The sequence below is a fragment of the Pseudochaenichthys georgianus genome, chromosome 2 (assembly GCF_902827115.2).
Source record: "Pseudochaenichthys georgianus chromosome 2, fPseGeo1.2, whole genome shotgun sequence".
Classification (NCBI taxonomy): Eukaryota; Metazoa; Chordata; class Actinopteri; order Perciformes; family Channichthyidae; genus Pseudochaenichthys; species Pseudochaenichthys georgianus.
This window is the reverse complement of record NC_047504.1, coordinates 2,983,537-2,996,511: the sequence shown is the minus strand read 5'-3', so window position 1 is coordinate 2,996,511 and position 12,975 is coordinate 2,983,537. Positions and strand designations below refer to the sequence as shown.

Genomic DNA, 12,975 nt, shown 5'->3' with positions numbered 1-12,975 from the left:
CTCTCTCCTACTGTAGCCACGGTTTCAGGACTCACCTGTTCCTCTTCTCTCTCTCCTACTGTAGCCACGGTTTCAGGACTCACCTTTCCTCTTCTCTCTCTCCTACTGTAGCCACGGTTTCAGGACTCACCTGTTCCTCTTCTCTCTCTCCTACTTTAGCCACGGTTTCAGGACTCACCTTTCCTCTTCTCTCTCTCCTACTGTAGCCACGGTTTCAGGACTCACCTGTTCCTCTTCTCTCTCTCCTACTGTAGCCACGGTTTCAGGACTCACCTGTTCCTCTTCTCTCTCTCCTACTGTAGCCACGGTTTCAGGACTCACCTGTTCCTCTTCTCTCTCTCCTACTGTAGCCCCGGTTTCAGCACTCACCTGTTCCTCTTCTCTCTCTCCTACTGTAGCCACGGTTTCAGGACTCACCTGTTCCTCTTCTCTCTCTCCTACTGTAGCCACGGTTTCAGGACTCACCTTTCCTCTTCTCTCTCTCCTACTGTAGCCACGGTTTCAGGACTCACCTGTTCCTCTTCTCTCTCTCCTACTGTAGCCACGGTTTCAGGACTCACCTGTTCCTCTTCTCTCTCTCCTACTGTAGCCACGGTTTCAGGACTCACCTGTTCCTCTTCTCTCTCTCCTACTGTAGCCACGGTTTCAGGACTCACCTTTCCTCTTCTCTCTCTCCTACTGTAGCCACGGTTTCAGGACTCACCTTTCCTCTTCTCTCTCTCCTACTGTAGCCACGGTTTCAGGACTCACCTGTTCCTCTTCTCTCTCTCCTACTGTAGCCACGGTTTCAGGACTCACCTGTTCCTCTTCTCTCTCTCCTACTGTAGCCACGGTTTCAGGACTCACCTGTTCCTCTTCTCTCTCTCCTACTGTAGCCACGGTTTCAGGACTCACCTTTCCTCTTCTCTCTCTCCTACTGTAGCCACGGTTTCAGGACTCACCTGTTCCTCTTCTCTCTCTCCTACTGTAGCCACGGTTTCAGGACTCACCTTTCCTCTTCTCTCTCTCCTACTGTAGCCACGGTTTCAGGACTCACCTTTCCTCTTCTCTCTCTCCTACTGTAGCCACGGTTTCAGGACTCACCTTTCCTCTTCTCTCTCTCCTACTGTAGCCACGGTTTCAGGACTCACCTGTTCCTCTTCTCTCTCTCCTACTGTAGCCACGGTTTCAGGACTCACCTTTCCTCTTCTCTCTCTCCTACTGTAGCCACGGTTTCAGGACTCACCTTTCCTCTTCTCTCTCTCCTACTGTAGCCACGGTTTCAGGACTCACCTGTTCCTCTTCTCTCTCTCCTACTGTAGCCACGGTTTCAGGACTCACCTTTCCTCTTCTGGTGCTTTCAGTGAGGTCACTCAGCACGTTCACTCACTGACTCCAAGCTTCTGTGAAACATTACGGCTTAAACATAATATTTCTCTTCTATTTGTTCATGTCTTGTTCTCCCCTGATGAAGATCAATTCCACATCATGGGTTTAAGATGAAAGAAAGGCATGAATTGATTCAGTGGGGTCTGATAAGATAAGATACACGAGGATCAAAGAAACAACAAAAGCTAAAGACAGATTATCCTCGCGGGGGCTGGGGGCTCTGCCAGGGGATCTGTACAATCACAAAACTGGGGGGGGTTTAACATTTGATTTGCTCGTGACAACCAGGAGGGTAACTTTAGAGATGTAATCCGTTACAGAAACTATACATGTCACAAAGTGTATTCAGTAACCTAATCTGACTAGGAAGATATACTCTGTGGATTACCTCAATGTCAAATGCAGTTCAAATTAAAACAAGAGAAAATTAATAACAAAATGTTTTTTACTTAAGTGTAAGTAACTATGTAACTTTAACATGTATACAGTATTAGTTTACAAATGCTGTTAAAGCTAAATTCACAAATCAAAAGCATAGACTGTATTTTTGTATTTAAAATAAAGAAGAATGAAATATTAACCATAAAGAAAATCCATTTTTTTTTCTTTATCAAAGAAAAATCCACAAGAAAATGTAACAGTAATCTGATTACTTCTTTTTATAATGTAATTGTAATAGGATACAGTTACCTTTTTGTATCCTGATTACATAATCTCCCAAAGCCGCGTGTGTGTGCGTGTGCGTGCGTGTGTGAGAGAATGGGGCCAATGCAGCCAGAATGAACTGGTTTAGGGAGACAAAGCGGGGTGGGTGGGGGGGTGCTGAGAGAGCGAGTACACTCCACAGTGTTCCTGCAGCCGCCTGGTAGACACGTAAGTGAGGCTCAGCTCCTCCATCACTTTCTCAGCTGTGATACTAACATTTAGCAAAGGACAGTTCCTCGAGTGTTCTCTACTTTAAAAGCATGATAATACTTGGTGGAAGAAGTATTCAGATTATTTACTTGAGTATAAGTACTAACACACTGTAAAATTTGTCAATTTCAAGTCAAAGTACTGCATTTTATGAATTATAATTAGGAGTTAAAGTACTTCTGCAGAAAAATATATTCAAATATTTCAAAGCAAAAGCAGCAAATCTTCACTTTTAAGAAGTTGGAACTGTTTTATATATTTAACAAAAAACTTCTGATTTTTTTTTTCTGTTAACCCTCTCATGGTTTAAGGTACTTATACATAATGTTAGATGGTTTAATCTATACAAAATAATCCTGTTATTATACAAGTATTGTGTGTCAACATCTGAATTTGATAGTGAATACATCTGTAAAATAATAGTAGTGGAGTAAAAATCACAACATTTGAAGTTGTATAAATTAAAATACTCAGGTAAATAGTACCTCAAGTGTGTACTTCAGTGACTTTCCACCTCTGACATAAGGTTTGTTATTATCCCTCAAGCTGTATTATTATAGTGTGTTTCCTGCTGGTGAAAGAACGTCTCTCATGGATCTGTTCTCCGCTCCGTCTTCTTCTCCAAGCCTTTTGTTCAGAGCTGATTATCTGCCTGCTGGGTCATCAGTCCTTTTGTCCCGTCTTCTGCAGCTCCCCCAATCCTCAACTTTAAATAGTGCACGCTCTTCTTTACACACTTTAGGTGGTGTGTGTGTGTGAGAGGAACGGAGTCAAGCTCTTCTTTACACACTTTAGGTGGTGTGTGTGTGTGAGAGGAACGGAGTCAAGCTCTTCTTTACACACTTTAGGTGGTGTGTGTGAGAGGAAAGGAGTCAAGCTCTTGTAGCATATTTTTAGGGTTTGATTAAAAATATTAAAAACGCTGCTTTCGCTTCCTACAGCTTTAAGTAGCTTTGTGTGTGTGTGTGTGTGTGTGTGTGTGTGTGTGTGTGTGTGTGTGTGTGTGTGTGTGTGTGTGTGTGTGTGTGTGTGTGTGTGTGTGTGTGGTGTGTGTGTGTGTGTGTGTGTGTGTGTGTGTGTGTGTGTGTGTGTGTGTGTGTGTGTGTGTGTGTGTGTGTGTGTGTGTGTGTGTGTGTGTGTGTGTGTGTGTGTGTGTGTGTGTGTGTGTGTGTGTGTGGCAGATGGGAGCAGTTTTAGGAGAATTACATATTATTAACTTGGCTTTTATGCTGACACCCCGGCCCTCTCAGAGGGTGGAGAGCAGCAACCAACCGGTGATTGGAGAGGCAGTCAGTAGAACCTGATTGTCTGAAACCTAACTGCAGTGAATATTACACACACACACACACACACACACACACACACACACACACACACACACACACACACACACACACACACACACAGAGAGTGCAGTCCTGTAAATACCAGCTAGAGAGACCACCAGGTCTTTATTTGGGAAACAGCTTTATGTTTGAAGGTCTCTATTTAAATTCCAACGTGTCACACCCATTTCCATTCTCTGTTCCTCCCTGTCTGTGCCTCATGTAAAGTGTTCCTCCCCCTGTCTGTGCCTCATGTAAAGTGTTCCTCCCTCCCTGTGCCTCATGTAAAGTGTTCCCCCCCTGTCTGTGCCTCATGTAAAGTGTTCCTCCCTGTCTGTGCCTCATGTAAAGTGTTCCTCCCTGTCTGTGCCTCATGTAAAGTGTTCCCCCCCTGTCTGTGCCTCATGTAAAGTGTTCCTCCCTGTCTGTGCCTCATGTAAAGTGTTCCCCCCTGTATGTGCCTCATGTAAAGTGTTCCTCCCCCTGTCTGTGCCTCATGTAAAGTGTTCCTCCCTGTCTGTGCCTCATGTAAAGTGTTCCTCCCCCTGTATGTGCCTCATGTAAAGTGTTCCTCCCCCTGTCTGTGCCTCATGTAAAGTGTTCCTCCCCCTGTATGTGCCTCATGTAAAGTGTTCCTCCCTGTCTGTGCCTCATGTAAAGTGTTCCTCCCCCTGTATGTGCCTCATGTAAAGTGTTCCTCCCCCTGTCTGTGCCTCATGTAAAGTGTTCCTCCCTGTCTGTGCCTCATGTAAAGTGTTCCTCCCCCTGTCTGTGCCTCATGTAAAGTGTTCCTCCCTGTCTGTGCCTCATGTAAAGTGTTCCCCCCCTGTATGTGCCTCATGTAAAGTGTTCCTCCCTGTCTGTGCCTCGTGTAAAGTGTTCCTCCCTGTCTGTGCCTCGTGTAAAGTGTTCCTCCCTGTCTGTGCCTCATGTAAAGTGTTCCTCCCTGTCTGTGCCTCATGTAAAGTGTTCCTCCCTGTCTGTGCCTCATGTAAAGTGTTCCTCCCTGTCTGTGCCTCATGTAAAGTGTTCCCCCCTGTCTGTGCCTCATGTAAAGTGTTCCTCCCTGGCTGTGCCTCATGTAAAGTGTTCCTCCCTCCCTGTGCCTCATGTAAAGTGTTCCTCCCTGTCTGTGCCTCATGTAAAGTGTTCCTCCCCCTGTCTGTGCCTCATGTAAAGTGTTCCTCCCCCTGTCTGTGCCTCATGTAAAGTGTTCCTCCCTGTCTGTGCCTCATGTAAAGTGTTCCTCCCTGTCTGTGCCTCATGTAAAGTGTTCCTCCCTGTCTGTGCCTCATGTAAAGTGTTCCCCCCCTGTCTGTGCCTCATGTAAAGTGTTCCTCCCTGTCTGTGCCTCATGTAAAGTGTTCCTCCCTGTCTGTGCCTCATGTAAAGTGTTCCTCCCTGTCTGTGCCTCATGTAAAGTGTTCCTCCCTGTCTGTGCCTCATGTAAAGTGTTCCTCCCTGTCTGTGCCTCATGTAAAGTGTTCCCCCCCTGTCTGTGCCTCATGTAAAGTGTTCCTCTGCTGGAGTGTTGCCCCGCCCCCAGCTGGGAGTGCTGTTCAGTGACTTGATGAACGCAGACTCATTCAGGTTCATTCACACTTCTTCCAAAGGTCTAATTCTGATTGGGAAGTCGTTTCTTTTGCTCGTTATCTCCTCTCCTCTCCTTTCATCTCCTTTCATCTCATCTCCTCTCTTCTCCTCTCCTCTCATCTCCTCTCATCTCATCTCCTCTCGTCTCCTCTCCTCTCGTCTCGTCTCCTCTCCTCTCGTCTCGTCTCGTGCAAATGCCTCATGGAAAAGTCCACCTTATTGGTTCTTTTAACGTGTTCTTTATTTGCATGTGCTACCACCAGGTTGAATGAAGTGTCTGCCGCTCTCCTGCTGAATCACAGATGTTTCACATGAAACGTCTTAAAGAGTCAAAGGCTGTAATCTGTGCCTCTCCTGGCGTGTTTAATGTGAGACATCTGCAGGAAGAGCTGACTCATGGAAGATTCTGGATTGTAGAGCAGTGGTTCTCAAACTTGTTCTGCCAGGCCCCCCTTTTGGAGAAAAAAAAAAGTCGGGCCCCCCCCCCGACTTACCCTGTAAGCAGGGGTAAAGTGCTATTTTTATAGGTGGTGTGTGGACCTAACATCCTCCAGGGGGGTCCGGGGGCATGCTCCCCCAGGAAGATTTAAAAAAAAAAAATATTGAAGTTAAATTCATCAATCTGGTGCACTTTGAGAGCAACATTAAGAGATGGATTCATCTCTCAGCACCCAGATGAAACAGAACTGTAAACAGATTTACTTTTTCTTTATGGATATTTTACAAATCACTCCCCTTTTAAACTTTATTCTTGTTTTACTGTCATAGTATTTCATACCTGTTTTCATTTATTCTCTTATTTTTGTATACCTATAATGATCATATGAAGGTGTGCCTCGGAAATAATTGTTTACATTAATCGTGACCAAACTGTTTGAGTCCCACTGAGACAATTTAGACTAAAGTGAGGACTCTCCTCCACCTTGTTGTTGAAAAAGGTCCTTATACCCGTTAGCGTAGCTCGCTAGCACCAGAAGCTAACAACAAAGATCTCCGGTGTTCTCTCTCTCTCTCTCTCTCTCTCTCTCTCTCTCTCTCTGCTCTCTCAGTCTATCTCTCGCTCTCTATATATGCTCTTATCTCCGAGAGAGAGAGAGAGAGAAGCTCTAGATCTCATCTCTCTTTCTCTCTTCTCTCTCTCTTCTCGTCTCCTCTCTCTCTCTCTCTCTCTCTCTCTCTCTCTCTCTCTCTCTCTCTCTCTCTCTCTCTCTCTCTTTGCCATAACAATTTCTCCTCCTGGTCTCTCGTCATAACTGCATTGTAGGAAAATACAAAAACTTAGTTCCCACTTGACAGAAAGAAACAAAACAAAAACATTTCTGATATTTTCAGGATTGCAGTTTCAACCAGAAAGTGGACATATTTGTACTCTCTGTGGACTGAATTTGAGTAGTGTTGCGACCATTGAACAGATTGTCTATTGTAGCTGTGCATTATATAAGTCCTAGCTCATAGTGGACTGCAGCCATTGTCCACATGATGCATTGTGCTACAGTAGCTCTGTGCAGATTGAAGCTTTGAGTCGCAGTAATGAGTGAAGACAGCTGTGCTGATTAAAACTGAAGCATATTTTCCCATCAGACTGCAAAACAGAAAGTGTGTGTGTGTGTGTGTGTGTGTGTGTGTGTGTGTGTGTGTGTGTGTGTGTGTGTGTGTGTGTGTGTGTGTGTGTGTGTGTGTGTGTGTGTGTGTGTGTGAGAACTGTCTCTGTGCCGTCCTCTGTCTCCCTGCTACAGTTAATAGGTCAAACAGGGGCTGAAAATAAGTCATTTCCGCTTGACTGCATCCAAAATCCCTAATTACAGAGTCAACACACACACACACACACACACACACACACACACACACACACACACACACACACACACACACACACACACACACACACACACACACACACACACACACACACCAGCACTGAAAAAAAGGACTTTTTGGCTTTGTAAATATTACTTTGATTATATGTTTAAATTCTACAATACATTACTATTTCAGTAATTTTACTCAAAATGTCTCCTTTTATTTAATGTGTTACTTGTGTTTCTAAGTAATTTTTAATCTTCATTTTCATAAGTGAATTTTAACAATAGCACTAAGTAAATATTACCTAAATTATTGTATTACTGTACAACCTGTTAAAGCTATTGAAATGTACATGGGAAATGCGAGTTAACTGTGGGTGACGTCAGGGGAGAGTATTTCCCGCGCACATTGTCCCCGCAGTCAAGCACGGACAGTCCACTCAGAAGGTTGACATTTGAGTGGAACTTGAAGACTGCTTGGTCGACCATTTCATTTGAATATTCATCGATGTGGAGTCATGTGAGTATGTTTATGTGCTTGGTTAACTTGTTACATTCCTATTAGCTTGTCAGCTGAAGTCAGTATTTGGTTATTAAAAATGTAAGGCCAAGTTAGCTAACATTAGCCGACAGAATAGCTGGCTAACTAGCTCGTTATCGTGCTAGCAAACTTAGCCCGGTGTCATGCAAGTTCCACACATCAGATGTAATATATTTTTTTTTAAAGGCTTATTTGAAACTTCAAAGTTCTCGACTCCGACAACATTCGCCGTTTATAATGGAAACTATGGCACTGGCGCACTTCTTAACAATTTGAATAGTTTTTTATTTCGGGAGAGGGGGGTGTTCATGGCTCCAGCTCAACAAAAGAAATACTCAACAGTATGTGCGACGCTACGTGATGCGGTCAGTTTCACTGCAGCCTAGAGAAGGACAAAGTGGTCAAGGAATATTATATTTGCAATGACATATGAACAGCGCGATTTAAAAGGTGAGTGTGTTTGCCTCCATGGATTCACTGTTGGCGCTTTTCCAGTGCAGCACGTAGCGCAGTTTGGTTTGTCCCGGCCCGTAACAACATACTGATACCGGTTAGTAAAAACCATGAATTAATGCTTTGACAAGTCTGTGGTTTGTACTTGTTTCACTTTTGTCTAGTTTCTGAACAGATCTGAGGAGCTGTGAGCTCTGAGACTCCGTTTACACGAGAGCTACTGTCAGTGCTACTGTCAGTGCTACTGCTAACGCTACTGCTACTGACCATTCTACAGATGTTAGTACACCATCTACAGCTCGACCGTGCTACCGATGTTAGTGAACAATCTACAGCTCCTCTACCACAACCACCAGCAACAAGTGGACATGGAGAATTACATGAACTAGTACATGTTGCTAAATCCACCGCGGGGCATAAACAGAAGGGCAACCATGCTCCGGGTCTTCTTCACTGTTTTTGGTATATTTTGTGGCGGCAGCAGCGCCACTTACAGGCCTGGCATATGTACTACAGCGGGTCGAGCGGTCTCGTCTGAACAGACACGTTAAATTAAACAAATGCGTGTGAACGGAAGACTTTTTAGAACACGCGTACTGTGCATAAACGCAAACGTTCCCGTGTAGAGGCAGGTCTGTCAATGTATTGAACGGTTGTATTTTGGATAAAAGTATTATTACGTTATTATTACTTTGAGTATTGATTAGCCTTGAATGCAGTGACAAGTTGTATGTGAGTTCCTGTTAGAATATTTTTTCGCCGGTCAACATGTCCGTTAAAGTTTAAATCTTCCAGACAAAATGAGTGCCGGTCAAAGGTCTTCTTTGTTATTTATTGAGCTTTAAAACAAATTGAAATGATTCGATATTAAACAAACCAATTATAGTAGATTAACTACATTATTCAAAAGTGAACAGAAATTTACAATAACACGGGAATAATAAATGGAGTGCTCTCCCTCTTCTGACAGCCCGCCAGTATCAGCAGCTCGAGGATCAGTAATGAGTGACCCGACAGTAAAACTAAACATATATATTACTATTTTAGGTAGTTTGAGAGGTAATTAAAATAGCTACGTATAATATTGTAACCTGAAGTGTGTGTTTTGTTCCGCTCACCGCTGCAGGTGATCATACAGAGCTGCGTGTCGACTCGTCAGCAGCAGCTGATCTCTCTCTCCCTTCAGAGTAGACTTCACTCGCGTTTATGTCCATATCGATCAGATGCAGCTAGTTCTAGCTAATGATAGGACTACCTGCTTATTAAAATACCTAAACAATAAGCGTCGCTATGCAACCGGGTGAAGCCGCAAAGTATAGCGTAGCATTATGCATTTGTTTACATGCCCACCGGAACCCCGAGGCATTACCAACAGATCAACGCACAATCAACCCATCCAGGACATCTCTTTCTCCACATTAAGTGTTAGACATTAGAGTTGACTATTAATTATTTTTTAAATAACATTTTACATGATAAAAATGGCTCTGAATGTATATTGTTGTGTTCATATTTAAGCAATAAATTGCAAGACAGTAAGTTCTGTCATTTACATAATTCATTTCTAATGTACTTTCTATATATTTCACAGGTTACCAAGGGAAATTGAGTCATTCAGCAATTTCGTCTTCGATAGCTAATGCAGAGTAAGTTCATCAACTCAGTACTGTTAGAAGTTTAAGTTGACATATAAATGTTTTTGTAACATGGTTTAGTTTCAAGAGGTTTAAAGATTGAATTCATTTGTGTTTTTTTCAGATTCCACTAGATGGGTGTGCAAAACATGTAGCTTTGAATCTAACAAAAGGACAGGATTGTTAAAGCACTACAGGCTAAAACATGTAAATGGTGGACGCTGCAACTCAGTCCCTTGTCTTTATACAGATTGCCCTTGTTCGTTTAAACATTTAATGTTTTTATCACCTTGTTGTTTCAGATCAAAGAGGAGTTCCAAAGGATTACAACAATTCATCTCGAGCCAACCTTTTTGACCAAACTGGACTTTTACACCCAAAAACGGCAGGAGATCTTTGGGACAAAAGGCGGAGTTGCAGGCACAAAAATAAGACCCCTGCTGGATTCACTCAGTCAGGTAAAGTGTAAAATTCATACAATTGCAATCGATCAATGTATGTTGGGCTCTTATTCACTGAGAAAAGATAATAATAATAATAATAATAATAATGATGTAATGATCTGGCCGGCCTGACCAAGACCCAAAGCCAGCAGGGCATCTACCCAACTGACCCTGGGTTTCATTTGGCTCATCATAGGATGTTTTAAGTTAAATGTGTATCAACTCATTTGTATGCACAGCTTGATCCTGCTTTGCATCCTTGCACCTAGTTGGTGCCTTATTTTGTAGCAGGTTCAATTGACCATTACGCAACATCTTTTGCTTTCTCTCTACAATAATGTACTTGTCTGTTTTAACAGCTACATGTAGAAGATAGACGAGATGCCATCATCCGCTGCTTGATGGAGTTCCTTGGAGAGTCTCCAGAGGAACTCATCAAAGACTACCAGGTAAATGTTCTGATGATTGTTGTACATGGATATCTCTACAAGTTAGTGACTCATGCCTAGTGCTGCGTACCGGTACGCCGAACCGGTACTGGACTTGTAAAAAGTTTCGGTTCAAGTCCGGTTAAAACCGGAACGTCAGGAACCGGTACTTGGACTCGCAAAAAAACTGGCACTTACGTATATTCTGGTGTCTGTGGTTATTTAAACATTCCCTGATAAACGTTATTCAGTGTCAATAAATGAGTGCTAATCCCAGTGTGCTCAGTGTACAACATCACATGTCATTTCACCTTCGATTCACGGTTTGAAAACGTAGCGTTTCGCCACATGCTAATGCTAACCGGAAGTGAAGACTTTTCAGAATAAAAGTATTAAGTAAATAGTGTGAACTTCCGGATTTTCAGAATAAAACTGATTTAAATTAAATAGTGTATTTAATTCAAAATTACGCCATATCAACATTGATTTTAATTTCTAACAGTATGTATGTACATCACTATGTATGTAGTATGTACTGTTTAATGTAAACATGTAGAGTTGTAGAAAAGACATGGTGTACAGACAGTACAGTACACTCTGACTGTACAGTCACTACAGTGTAGTGTATACTGTATAGTAGGTGTGTAACAGTGTAATGCGTATAGTCTACTCTACACTCTACCTTTCAGCAACGTTTTAGGGATTGAGGCTCAGTCAGCTCAGGGACTGTTTGGTTACTTTAGTTTGGTAAATGAAATACATGTTTGAACTTTGTAGTAGTTCACTGTAGTTGCTGTCATAAGTCATTTGTAGACTAAGTGGAAAAAAGTGTTTTTTTTACATTTGTACTTTGTAGAGAAATGTAGACACAAGTTGGAAGGGAGCACAATAAACCTGACGAGTTTGAATTTGAGTTGATTATGAGTTAATGTTCAATTGATAATTAGCTCACAATAAGTTCACTTTAGTTACTCACACAACTTCACACAAGCCATGGGTTCAGGTCCGGACTTATAAGTCCGGACCTGAACCTGAACCTCTGGACTTGAGTCCGGACCTGAACCTGAATGTGAGTCCAGGTACGCAGCACTACTCATGCCAGTATGTGGAAAAGGCATGTCCTTTTAATTAAGTTAACATTTAGATGAAATAAATTGGTATTTAATATATTTAAAATAAAAGCAAACATTTTACTTTATTCCATTCATTCTTTTTTTCATTCTTTCTCTAATGATCTTTTTTTACATTCTGATTCATAATTTGGTTTTCAGTAGAATTGAAGATGTGAGCCTTTAAACCCCCGATCCCACCTCATTTTCGCTAAACTGAATCCAGTACTATACTAGCTTTTACTTCCTGCTTGGAACAGAGCAGCTTTTTTAAACCAAGAAATAAAAGTGACTACAAATTCCCTACATAACTTACCCCGTCTTTATCTACAAAAGGAAAGGAACTATAACATCAATAGTTGGTTAAATACTAGGGCTGAACGATAATAAAAAAAAAATGTAATTGCAATTATTTTAACTGATATTGCAATTGCGATATCAGGAAATTATCATCATTATTCTCATTTTCATTGAAACATTTTTAAATGATCATGGTGTGATTTTTGCGAGGATTTGTAGCAAACAAAAAGGTTTTCTTTACATTTTTCCTTTTACAAATATCGCACCTGCTGCGATTTGAAAATTGTTGTAGGCAATATTGCAGTTTCGATAACATTTTGATTGGTAGTTCAGCCCTATTAAATGGCCACTTTAACCTAATGAATGACATTTTGCATATTCAGTCACTTCAAAGAAAACATGTACAGTATAGTGTATCTCATCACCGATTCACATGTTTTGACAGGATGTGAGCAAAGAATTCGTCAGAGAGGACTACGCTGAGCACGTCATGAAAATAGTTGTCCTCCGTGGAAGTGCAGCACACGAAGGCCCTGCCGATGTGTCCATCATCATCGAGGGAAGTGAGGTTCTTGATGACTGCAGATGTGTGTCAAAGGCTTGCCTTCTGCTCACAGGCTTCATATATGCAATGAACTTAAGTTATCCACCGAAGATGAAATACACTTTTGAAGTATTTCAGAAGCTCTTTCTTGAGCTAAATGTCCTGAAGATGTCTCCAAAAGTCCATGCATTGTGCAACAAACTTGTAGCCTAAGTGTATACAAAGGTGTTTCTTCAACTTGCAGTTCAGAGGAAATACTTGGTAGTTATGGTGCCTAGCAACAGTGACCTTTTTCATATGTTTTGCCTGAGCCCACTTTGTACAACTACATGTTTTGTATATTGTTAAGATAATGTTTCAAAACCTTGTTAAGGGGGTTCTTGACACAGCACTTTTTTAGTTTCCCCTGGAAACAGTTTCATTTGTTGTGCTTTGACATGTGCAGCTCAATGCTGCACATGTCAAATTGGTGAAGATGTTTTCTTCATTTGATTGTGTTTTGTATGTTTTCTTGTGTGCG

At 42.0% G+C, this 12,975-nt stretch overlaps 2 protein-coding genes across 2 annotated transcripts in view; both read left to right on the top strand.

Moving 5' to 3' along the window:
- Positions 1-2,187: 2,187 nt before the first annotated feature.
- The window catches only part of mdka (midkine a), a 32,202-nt gene continuing 21,414 nt past the window's right edge, over positions 2,188-12,975 (top strand). Inside the window, exon 1 of the mRNA XM_034096288.2 lies at positions 2,188-2,241. The gene's annotated coding sequence lies outside the window, so the exon portion shown is untranslated. The remainder of the gene's footprint in view (positions 2,242-12,975) is intronic.
- The window catches only part of LOC117456394 (uncharacterized), a 5,761-nt gene continuing 205 nt past the window's right edge, over positions 7,420-12,975 (top strand). Inside the window, exons 1-6 of the mRNA XM_034096268.2 lie at positions 7,420-7,523; positions 9,589-9,643; positions 9,756-9,838; positions 9,934-10,089; positions 10,434-10,523; positions 12,357-12,975. The exon at positions 12,357-12,975 is cut by the window's right edge and continues 205 nt beyond it. Coding sequence (XP_033952159.1) covers positions 9,637-9,643; positions 9,756-9,838; positions 9,934-10,089; positions 10,434-10,523; positions 12,357-12,668 — 648 coding nt within the window. The 5' untranslated portion in view covers positions 7,420-7,523; positions 9,589-9,636 and the 3' untranslated portion in view covers positions 12,669-12,975. The remainder of the gene's footprint in view (positions 7,524-9,588; positions 9,644-9,755; positions 9,839-9,933; positions 10,090-10,433; positions 10,524-12,356) is intronic.